The sequence below is a fragment of the Hemitrygon akajei genome, chromosome 14 (genome assembly GCF_048418815.1).
Source record: "Hemitrygon akajei chromosome 14, sHemAka1.3, whole genome shotgun sequence".
NCBI classification, from domain to species: Eukaryota; Metazoa; Chordata; class Chondrichthyes; order Myliobatiformes; family Dasyatidae; genus Hemitrygon; species Hemitrygon akajei.
The window spans coordinates 96637030-96649519 of NC_133137.1; the positions used below are offsets into that span (position 1 = coordinate 96637030).

Below are 12490 nucleotides of genomic sequence, written 5' to 3' on the forward strand. Positions count from 1 at the left end.
ATTCCCTGAGTCCAAAAGTCCGTATGTGTCTCTAGTTGTGGTGGCCAGGAAGAAGAATGGGAAGGTACGATGTGTGTGGACTATGGGACTCTGGACTGGTGTACAGTCCCTGACATGTACACAGTCCCGAAAATGGAAGATGCGCTGGCCTGCCTGAGTGGTGCGAAGTGGTTCAGTGTGCTGGACTTGAGGAGTGGGTATTATCATACCCCCACGATTAAGGTTGACAAAGAGAAGATGGCATTCATATGTCCACAGGGATTCTGCCAGTTTGAAAGGATTCCCCAGGACATACTGGGAGCACCTGTGACTTTTCAGCGTGTTATGGAGAAAACGGTGGGGATTTGAACTTGCTTGAGGTATTGGTGTACCTGGATGATCTCATAGTGTTCATGTCCACATTGCAGGAAAATGAAGCGAGGCTACTGAAGGTGCTGGGCCACCTAAAGGCTAACGGGTTAAAACTTTTCCTGGACAATCCCAGTTCTGCAAGGTGTCTGCCAACTATGTTGGGCAGATAGTCTAAGAGGATGGAGTAGTTACGGATCCATCTAAGATAGAGGCAGTGACCACATGGCCAAGGCTCCAGACTGTGAGTGCTCTGCACTCGTTCCTTGGGTTCTGTGGGTACAATCGAAGGGTCGTGAAGGACTGTGCGAAAGTGAGTCACTCTTTAAATCAGCTTCTGTGTGGTTAGCCTCCCTTGGGGAAGAAAGGGAGGAGGACGAAAGGAGAGGATGATAAAGATTATCTTAGTCCTTCTGAGCCTTTTGGAGTGAGATGGGATGTGAGACATGAAGAGGCCTTACAGTTACTGAAGGAGCTGCTGAAGAAAGTGCCTGTGCTGCCTTTTACAGACCCCCAATTGTCATCTGTACTGCATCTGGATGCCAACAGAGAGGGCTTAGGGGATGTTCTGAATTAGGATCAGAGCATAGGGTTGCGACCTCTTGCATTTGTCGGCAGGAGTCTGTCACCCTATTAGCGAAACTACTCCACACACAAGTTGGAGTTCCTGCCATTAAAGTGAGCTTTGGTGGATAAGCTAAGTGACAATCTATATTGTGCCAAGTTAGAGGTGAGGAGAAACAACATGCTATTAACTTATACCCTGACCTTGGCAAAATTGGATGCCACAGGCCATTGTTGGTTGATGGCATTGTCTGCCTATGATTTCAGCCTGAAATGCCGGCTGGAGAGTTGGAACACTGATGCTGATGCATTGTCCTGAAGTGCACTTGAAGGTCTGGACAGGGACAGAGAGTGGGAGAGCATTCCTGCCCCTGGAGTCAAGCCATGTACCAGTATTCCATCACGGGGAAGGCAGAGAAAAGGCAAGGGCAGAATTGAACGGTTGATTATTTTGGAGCTTTTGATGGTGCCATTCCACAAGCGTACTGCAACTTGACTGCTCTGAAGACAAAGCAGCTGCCAGAATTGAGTCTGGGGAAGAGGCAGACGCTCAGCGAGATGACCCGTGCACAGGTCAGCGGTTGTGGAAGGGGACATGGCCCAAGCGGATAAGATGAAACATTTTTGCGGTGTCTCTGCTACTGAGAGAATGGCCCAGATTGGAGATGAGGAGCCAGATTCTATACTGGGTCACGTCACCTCTAGAGAGGCCTCGGCATACCCAGCTGGTTCTGCCTGAGATGTATCAAAGGGTTCTGATGAAGTCACTGCACGATGATTCCAGTCATTTGGGGGTCAACGAGACCTATTGATTGCTCAGAGATCAGTTCTACTGGCTTTGAATGAAGCCAGGGGTTGAAGAATACTGCAAGTCGTGCATTCAATGTATACAGAGGAAGATGCTGCCTAAGAGGGCCACTCTGTTGTCCCATTTTCAGAGTGCAGGGCCATTGGATCTGGTGTGTATGGATTTCATGTCAATAGAACCTGATGCCAACAACATGCCAAATGTCTTTGTTATTACAGATCACTACGCCAGGTATGTGCAAGCCTTCCCTACCAATGATCCACCATGGCCAAAGTGTTATGGGAGAAATATTTCATTTGTGATGGCCTCCCCAGGTGGACACATATCAATCAGGGACGGGATTTCAAGAATAGTCTCCTATATGTGTTGCTGAGCATGCTGTCGGGAAGTCTCAGTCTGCACCTTATCACCTGCAGAGTGATCTCCAGCTCGAGAGTTTCAATTGGACCTTGCTAAACATGCTTGGAACATTGGAGATCAGTAAAATGAGCAAGTGGAATCAACATGTTGGACCTCTGGTCCACTGCTACAACAGTACACAGAATGAAACTACTGGGTACTCGCCATATTATCTGATGTTTAGATGCAAAGTGAGGTTGCCCGTTGTTCTCTGATTTGGGACCTGTGGGGAAGATCTACAACAGAAGGCTTATCTGAAGTATATGTCTGATATGAGAAGGGAACTGCAAAAGGCTTATGAATTAGCTGGCGTCTCAGCTACCAAGCAAAATCAAGGAAATAGGCGGAGGCACGATCAAAAGGTTAGGTTCTCCCAACTAATGGTTGGAGACAAAGTCCTCATAAGGAATTTGGGGCTACCTGGGAAGTATAAGTTGGCTGACCACTGGGCAGCTATGCCCTAAGAGTCAGATGCCAAATGTACCAGTTTTCAGGTGAAACCAGAGGATGGGAATGGGCCTGTCAAGATTCTCCATCTGAACCACCTTCTACCTCTGGGGCAAGAGGTACGTGTTGACCCAGAGCCTGACCTGGACTCTACACCAAGTATGAGGACTCTGCAGTGACCTGGGGAACCGAAGGACCAGCAGCAGGAAGGATTAGACTGGACTCCACTCCTGGACAAGATACAACTCGGAGGATGAGAAAATGGGGTTGTGGTATATGTCGCCCTTCGCAAACTCCCCAATAATTGATGAAGAGATTCCCAGCCCTTCTCACACTGAGGCCAGTGAAATGGGGAGAACTAGGAGTGGACAGACAGGTTTGTGGTTAGAAAATAATGGAGGCTTGAAACTAAAGTAACTAAACATGAAGGCAGCCTTAGACAAGTGATGAGGGGACACACGAGTAATGGATAGGGAGGGCCTCCCCAGGTAGAGAGGAAAGAGCCCAGGGAGCTTTGGAAGCTGAAGAAATAGGTGGTGGGGTAAGGAGGTCCCAAAGAGTCAAGAAACCACCAGACAGATGCCTATGTCGCAACCAGTGAACAGAGTGTGGCACCTATCTCCTTGGTGAGCTATGTCACTGCCAGTTACACCTGGGTTGGACTTTGTGCTTTGTATGAATGGGTGACGAATTATCTCAATGTCATGAGGACATGACTAATTTTGGTGGGGAGAGAGTGTAACACCCTGGGAAAGATTTCACTGCTAATGTAATACTTTTTCTTTAGAAGCACTGTTTGGGTTATGGTTAGAGATAACGGGTGCTTTGGAATGTGAGCTGTATCAAACTCATGGGTTTGGTGGGACCAGAGTGTGTATTTGATAGACTTATGAATCCAAGGAAACTATTTGGTTTCACCAGTATATCAAATGTCATGAATGGTTAAAGGATAAAAATTAAAGCAGAACCATACTGCTCCATCACTGGAACACCTCCGTTTCAGACAAAGTCTGATTGAGAGGAATCAACATGGCTTTCTATCTGCAAGTCATGCTTGATGATGAATAGGTGACAAATTTAAAAGATCTAAACGTTTAAAGATTAGCTTTACTTGTCACATGTGCATCAAAACATTGAAACATGCAGTGAAATGCATTATTTGCAGTCCAGTGATGTGCCGTGTGCAGCACGCAAGTGTTATCACACTTCCAGCACCAACATAGCAAACCCACGACTTACTAACCTTAACTGACTGGTCTTTGGAATGTGGGTTGAAGCCGAGCACCCAGAGGAAACCCATGTTCCTTTCAGACAGCGACAGGAATTGAACCCTGATCTTCCAGTTACTGGTGCTGTAGATTGTTACACTAACCACTGTATTACTGTGCTGCCCATTGAGACGACCCTACTGGTAGGGTGCAATACATGAACTCACTCAGGGAAGAAGGGAGAGCAAGTAATTGAAGTGGCAATCAGAGAGCACATTGGCTCCTGTGACCATAACTCTATTAGCTTTAATAGGATAGCACAGGTCCACAAGTCAGGTTTGAAAACTGGAGCATGAAAATTTTGGAGGATTTCAAATGGATGGAGCCTATTTGAAGGGAATGCAACAGACGGTATGTGAGAGTATGATATTCAGAGCCCGGGGCAGCATATTTCTTTTGAAGTACAAAGTACACCTGGAAAGTTTAGAGAATTTTGGCTGATGAATGATATTTGAGACTCTGGTCAAGAAAAAACATACACAGAGTTTATCTGTTCAGGGATTCTCGATGACTAGAAAAATGTTATAAGAAAACTCTTAAGAGGGGAATCAAGAGGGCAAAGAGTGTATATGAGCTGGATCTGACAAGTAAGTTTAGGAAAAGAAAAAAATGAATCAATCGCTATATTAAGATTAAAAGCGTGGCTCGGGAGAGTATACACCCCCTTAGAGATCAGCAGAGCCAACTATATCTCAAACCACAGGAGATAGGTATAATTTTTAATGAATCATTCTTCTTGGTGTTTAGAGAGGAGAAAACGATGATTGCTCTGGAGATAATGAAAACAAGTAGAGAGGTTTTAGAGAACATTCATATTACCATGGAGGAGATATTTATAGCCTTACAGCATCTCGAGGTGGATAAATCTCCAGGCCCTGAGCATATGGCAAAGGAACTGGGACACTCTGGGGAGATATTTCTTTCCTCATTAGCCTCGGGTGAAATTCCCAAAGTCTGGAAAGTGTTTCATGTTCGCACATTGTTTCAGAAGGCTAGCACAGGCCAGTTAACCTGACATCCGTGGTGGGGAGGTAATGAGAGGGAATTCTGAGGGACAGCAATGAACAGAATCTAACTTGGACAAGTCAGCATGGCTTTGTAGGTAGGAAATCATGTTTGATGAACCTTGAAGAGATTTTTGAAAAGGACACTTAAAGAGTAGATGAGGTTATGGCAATGGATATTATTAGTTTGAACTTTAGCAAGGCTTTTGACAAGATTCAGCATGACAGGATCATTTGCAAGGTCAGGTCCCATGTAATAAAGGGAGAACAAGTTAGCTGATTCAAAATTGTTACAAACTTAGGAAGATGAGGGTGATGTCTAAAGGAATGTGGCAAATGGTGTTCCACAGGGATCAGTATTGGTTCCATGTTATTTATTATTTATATAAATGATTTGGCTTGATCAGTAAGTTTGCAGATGATATTAAGTTAAAAGGTGTTCCTGTTTCCGGAGAGGGTTATCACAGATTATGGTGGGATCTTGATTAGTTACTAAATTAGGCTGAAGAACGACATATCAGTTTCAAAGCTGATGAGAGTGTGAAGATGCATTTGGGAAAGCCAAACCAGTGTATGATATATACTGTGAGTGGTCGATCACTCAGGATTATGAGGGAAGAGAGGAACATGTGCACCGTTCATTGAAAGGGCCATCACAGGGAGATATGTTGGTTAAAAAGGCATTAAGCATGCTGACCTTCATCAATCAGGGCACTGAAGATTGCAGATGAGACACTATTTTGCAGTTGAGGCAACAGTCTTGGTTACCCTGTTATAGAAAGGCATGGATAAACTGGCACAAATGCAGAAACGATTTATGAGGATGTTGCCAGGAGTAGAGAGTTTGAGTTATAGTGAGATGTTGGTCATGCCAAGTCTTTATTTCCTGGTACATAGGAGAATGAGGGAAAACTTTGTAGAAATGTATAAAGCTTATGAGAGGCATAAATAATGTTTACAGACTTTTCCCCAGAGTAGTGACATCCAAATCAAGGCAGACATAAGTTCTAGAGTGAAGGAGTAAAAATTTAAAAGGGACCTGAGGAGTAACTGTTGTATATTTAATATTTCAGTACTATTTGAGTAATATTGTAAGTATATTGTTTGAGTGATCATTCTTGTTTAATGTGTAAATACATGAATTGTATACATCGCCAGGCTACCACATGATACATGTGCGCCTCACTTAAAGTAAACACGAAGTTAGACTCACACTCCCGTGTCTTCCTTTGAATTAGTTTCATGTCTTGAAGTTACAAAATATAACAGTCATGATAAGGCATTTTTAAAACAAACTCGAGATGACTAGCAACCTGTCAAAATGGAAGAATTCATGGTTCATGAAGAGTGATAATAATCACAAAAATAAGCAGCAATGGCTGGCTACATCGTAAAGATTGATCTGTTCAATTACTCATTGGGTAACTGGCTCATGTATACTGAGCTAATTGAAACAAATGAAATAGCCAATGAGAAATAAGTACCAATTTAGCTGAATATATTGGATTTAAAGGCATACAGTTTGCTTTGAAGTTTGATTTGACTGTTCCAACCAAATCAGCAGAAACATGTTTTGCTGATATTATGAAAATAATGCAGGAACCTTTAGAACCAAAGCCATTGTTGAATGCAGAACACTTTAGGCTGCATAAGTGGAAGCAAAAGGAAAGGGAGTCCATTTCAACATACGCAACAGAATTGGAAATTGTTTGAGTATTGTCAGTTCGATAATGGGTTTAATGATATGCTGTTTAGTTTATGAAATCTTAAAAGAAAGCATTCAAAAATGGCTTGTAACTGAAGTACTACTTTCATTTAAGAGAGCAGTTGAAGTTGCTGTATCAACGGAAACAACAGAGATGTAATTGAGTTGCAGTCTGGAATGATTGTGAGCATGGACAAAATTGCAATATCTAAACAGAAAGCAGCACAGCCGAACAAATTTTGTTATCACTATTGCAGGGGCTCACATGCACATTCGTAACAGTAAAATACAACAATCAACAAGCCATATTGGGCTTGTAGGCTTTAAAACAGGAGGACCAGCATTGTGGTGATGTGATTGGCTGAGACAACTACAACTTGATTGAAGATCCATCCACAATTTTCATGTCATATCCCCTGCATTGAACCTTTCTACCAGTGATTCAAGGAAGATACAACAGTGTTCAAGGATGGGATTGGAATTCTCAAATATGTCAAAGGTAAAATAGTGTTAGATGAAAATGCCGCATCCAAGTTTTACAAAGCCTGTCCATTTCCTTGTACCATCCATGATAAAGAAGTATGTGAGCTGATTGCATAGAGGCAGAAGGAATTCTTTATGTGGCTGAGTGGAGCCCATGGTCAATACTAGACATCCCAGTAACCAAGCATAATGGATCTGTCAAGATCTGTATTGATTTCAAGGTCACCATCAACCCAGTACTGAAAATAGATCAATAACCTCTGCCCAAGGTAGAGGATAACTTTTCAAAACTTTCTGGAGGAAAACACTTCAGCAAAGTGGACTTAGCTAAGGCCTGCTTGCAGATAGAGATGGAAGAAGAGTCAAAATGTTTCTCACCATAAGCACTCAAAAAATAACTTTATCACTAAATTAAGCTTACTTTTGGATTAACATCTGCACCTGCACTTCGGTAGAAAACTATAGACCAGGTACTGCAAGGCTGCCCAGGCGCTCAGTTTTTCCTGGATGACATCATTGTTACTGGTAAGGAAGACCTCCAAAACCTCACTACGGTGTTAAGAAAATTAGAAAATTACAGCTCAGAGCTCAATACAAGAAGTGTGAATTCTTTAGACCAAGAATCACTTACTGTGGTCACACTATAGACGCACAAGTATTACACAATGGTGCTGAGAAAATTCAAGCAGTGGTGGAAGCCCCAGGCCAAAGGAAGTGTCACAGTGGTGGTCCTTTTCAGTATTTGTCAACTATTATAACAGGCTCCTGCCAAATCTGGCTATTGTGCTGCACCCCTTGAAGTCATCACCTCAGATTGGCATGAAATGACCATGGACAAAGCTGTGTGAGTTGTCTTTCAAAAGGATAAATGAAGTGGTGATATCAAACACTGAACTGACGTATTATGATCCACATCATCCTGTGAAGCTTGCCTGTGACACCTTGCCTTATAGTATAGGTGAAGTTATGTCACAAGTTATGAGGGATGGAAGTGAATGCCCCATAATCTTTGCATCATGTTCCTTTACTGTTGCAAAGAAAGATTATGCACAGATTGACAGAGAGACTTCAGTCTCACCTGGGATGTAAAATGATTTAACCAGTACATGTCTGGAAAAGAGTTTACCCCTGTTACTGATCATCAACCACTAGTGTCCATTTTCAATCCACGGAAGGGTATTCAACTAACAGTAGCATCATAATTACAAAGGTAGGCTTTGTTTCTTGAAGGGCATAATTACAAAATCAAATTGAAGAAGCTGATTCATCATGGATTTGCTGACAGATTGTCCTGTCTACCTTTGGGAAAAGAAATACCAGAACAATTTACAAAAAAAATACTCTTCTTGACGTATTCTCTCCGACACAAAGTAAAGCCTCCCTATTACAGCAAAGACAATCCAAAGGGAAACCGGAAAGGACCCCACACTGTCTCAGGTCTACAGGAACAACCAAAATGTCTTGAATTTTCAGAAGAAACTCCAGTCTCCCCATTTTTACCACTGCTGAGAGGAACTTGCCCTTGACGAAGGTTATCTTATGTGGGGATTGAGAGTTGTTGTACCATCCAAGCTCAGAGCTAAAGTTTTGGAGGAGCTACATGCTAGTCATCCAGGTGTGGTAAAAATGAAAGTGTTGGTGCATTGCTTTGTCTGGTGCCCTGGGATAGATCGGTAGATTGAATAGCCTGCCATGCACTGTACAGGATGCCAACATGTCATGAAGATGCCAAAAGCAGCATATCTCCATCTCAGGGAATGGCCTGCATTACCCTGGCAGAGGACTCAAGTGGATTTTCCCTGGCCATTCATGGGCACAGATTTCCTCATAGTAGCAGACGGAACTACAAAGTGGCCAGGAGTGTTCTCAATAGACTCTACTACAGCTCCTCACACTGCTGATGTATTGCGAAGCCTCTTTGCAAGGTCTGGTGTTCCAGAACACTTAGTGACAACAGACAACAGTTTCTGGGGGAACGGTTTCAGTTATTCCTAAAATTAAATGGAATAAGACATATTATATTTGCACCTTAGCTTGGCTTGGTGGAAATGTTTACACAGAGTCCAAAGAACACACTGCGAACAAAGTCAACGGAACACACCACACTGACACTGAGCTAGAGGCTTGCTAATTTCCTTCTGGCATACAGTAATGTGGAAACTCCAAAACTAATAACTCACCAGCTATGCTGTTCCTGATTCGCCCCTTGTGTTCACGCTTGGACTTCCTCAAGCCCGTTCAGAGGAGTATGCAGGACAAGTGGCTAAGACAAATTAAAGGCTCCTCAAGCAAGAAGGGTCAATGGTTCACTCCTAGACAGGCAGTTTTGGTGGGGGACTACAGAGGTGATCAAAAGTGGGTACTTGGAAAGATTAAGGACAGTATCCTACCAATTCCACATGGTAGACTCAGTCAGAAAGTCAGAAGGCATGGTATCCAGGGAAGTTTGGCCAGGTGGATCCAGAATTGGCTTGCCTGCAGAAAGCAGAGCGTTGTGGTGGAGGGAGTACATTCGGATTGGAGGGTTGTGACTAGTGGTGCCCCACAAGGATCAGTTCTGGGACCTCTACTTTTCGTGATTTTTATTAACGACCTGGATGTGGGGGTAGAAGGGTGGGTTGGCAAGTTGGCAGACAACACAAAGGTTGGTGGTGTTGTGGATAGTGTAAGGGATTGTCAAATATTGCAGAGAGACATTGACAGGATGCAAAAGTCGGCTGAGAAGTGGCAGATGGAGTTCAACCCAGAGAAGTGTGAGGTGGTACACTTTGGAAGGACAAACTCCAAAGAGAATTTGTCCTTCCAAAGAGTACAAAGTAAATGGCAAAGTAAATGGCAGAGTACAAAGTAAATGGCAGGATACTTGGGAGGGTGGAGGAGCTGGGTGATCTGGGGGTACATGTCCACAGATCCCTGAAAGTTGCCTCACAGGTAGATAGGGTAGTTAAGAAAGCTTATGAGGTGTTAGCTTTCAGAAGTCGAGGGATAGAGTTTAAGAGTTGTGAGGTAATGATGCAGCTCTATAAAACTCTGGTTAGGCCACACTTGGAGTACTGTGTCCAGTTCTGGTCACTTCACAATAGGAAGGATGTGGAAGCATTGGAAAGGGTGCAGAGGAGATTTACCAGGATGCTGCCTGGTTTAGAGTGTATGCATTATGATCAGAGATTAAGGGAGCTAGGTCTTTACTCTCTGGAGAGAAGGAGGATGAGAGGAGACATGATAGAGGTATACAAGATATTAAGAAGAATAAATAGAGTGGATAGCCAGCACCTCTTCCCCAGGGCACCACTGCTTAATACAAGAGGACATGGCTTTAAGGTAAGGGGAGGGAAGTTCAAGGGGGATATTAGAGGAAGGTTTTTTACTCAGAGAGTGGTTGGTGTGTGGAATGCACTGCCTGAGTCAGTGGTGGAGGCAGATACACTAGTGAAATTTAAGAGACTACTAGACAGGTATATGGAGGAATTTAAGATGGAGGAATATATGGGAGGCAGAGTTTAAGGGTCAGCACAACATTGTGGGCTGAAGGGCCTGTACTGTGCTGTACTATTTTATGTTCTATGTTCCATTTTCTAGAACTGGATCACTCTTCTGCACAGTGGAAATTGGGTCTGATATCTTTTGTAGGCAACACATCAATCAGTTGAGGAGAGCAGAGAAAATTGTTCAAGAAGATAGGTGGCAATCACTGTCAAAACCACTTCCTGCAGTCTGAGTCCATTTCTACAACCAGTACGGAGGAGGTCCCAAATCCTGAGCCTGTCTCACCTGCCAAGCGGAGCCATCCCCTTGTCAGGAAAGACGTTATCCCAAAAGCATAAGAAATCCTGCACAGCGATTAAATCTTTAGGCCTGAATGGGAATTTAATGTTTACTGTGCTGAGGGCGTGTGTCTGTGGTATTTGTATTACATCGTATACTGTGTTGGGGTGTAATCTCTACTGAGTTGGAGTTTAAAGCTAAGCAGGGAGGAGTGTTCTGCATTTAATATTTCAGTAGTATTTGAGTAATATTGTAAGTATATTGTTTGAGTCAGCATTCTTGCTCTTTAACTAATTCATTATGGGTTATACGTATGAATCCATGAACTGCCTACGTCATTACTCTACCAGGCAATATGTGCGCAGCTTGCTGAAAGTGAACACCAAGTTAGACTCACATTTCAGACTCCAGTGTCTTCCTGTGAATTAGTTCAGTGTTTTGACATTACAAATCATAGCAGCAACATTGTTACACAGAGGTGAGTAAAATGACTGGGGTCCCTGAGGAAGTGTTTGAGACAGATATAATAGTATCATTGAAGAAAATAGTCCATGGATGTATGGAATGGGGCCCAAGCACAGGAAATTGGGATCAGCTGCCTGGGCGCACTGGTCAGGCATGGACTGGTTGGGCGGAAAGGCCTGTATCTGTGCTGTTTGCTCTACGACTCCATGACTCTACCAAGAGGAGGGAAAATTCACAGACACTGACTAAAATAAATGGAACATTTACACTGAAGTGAAAATAGAAAATGCTGGAAACAATCAGCAGATAAAGCAGCATCTGTGGAGAAGGAACAGAGGTAACATTTCTATCAGTGACCTTTCTGTTTCTCTCTTTACACATGCTACCTGACCTATTGAGTATTTGCAGCATCTATCTTAGATTTCCAGAATTTGAAACATATTTTTCTTGCAAACTCATGTCAGTTTTCTTCTCCTTGTGTCTAGGTGACTCAGCTTGGAATGATGCGCCCTGTCACATGAAATATGGTTTTGTTTGTTCTTACAAACTGTGTTGAATTTAGAAAACTCCAGATCCATCTACTCATCATTTCCAGCGGTGGATTCGGTGCTCAGATTTCTTTGTAGCTGCTCTCACTGTCTGTGGTGACCGGACGCATTTAGTTTCTCAGCCAATAATAAAGAGAATTGCATCCTGAGCTGTGTGTGTTGTTGCTGTGTGAGTCCAGTTTCCAGCAGCCTTCCTGTCCCACTGTTACTTCCTCCCCACCTCGACACTCAGTGCTGCACTCAGGAGAAATCATCACAGACTTTACACAATTAACTCTTTCCCTCTGCCTGCACTTGATATGTCAGCTCCTGGCCACCACACATGGGAGTGAAACGTGGGCTTTTGAGAGTTACAGAGGGGATATTAGAATTGTTGCAGGGAGAAGGTTTTACAATACCATACCTTGGATGGGCTGCAGAAGATGAACTGGGTCCAGAAATTCCTTTACACAACTGTAAGAAAACCTCTGCTGTCTCTTTGAAAGTCAACCAGGACTTAAGCAAATTTGCAAACAATTCTGGGTTCTTGACTAATGTCTCGACACGATCTGAGTGATCTCAGGCTGTGCCCACCTCTTCAGTCAATGTGATGAGGGAGGGCGGGGCCCTGGGATTTGACGATCTACTGAACTGATGTTGAAAGGGAACAGTGGGAGAAACTCAGCATTATATCATTCTGACTCACT

The 12490-nt window shown here is 43.3% G+C and overlaps 1 protein-coding gene across 2 annotated transcripts in view; it reads left to right on the forward strand.

The window, feature by feature from the left end:
• The window catches only part of LOC140739026 (C-type lectin lectoxin-Phi1-like), a 71751-nt gene extending 59832 nt beyond the window's left edge, over positions 1-11919 (forward strand). For both annotated transcript variants that reach the window (XM_073066998.1, XM_073066997.1), the window contains exon 6: positions 11742-11919. In XM_073066998.1, coding sequence (XP_072923099.1) covers positions 11742-11812 — 71 coding nt within the window. In that variant the 3' untranslated portion in view covers positions 11813-11919. The remainder of the gene's footprint in view (positions 1-11741) is intronic.
• Positions 11920-12490: the final 571 nt, after the last annotated feature.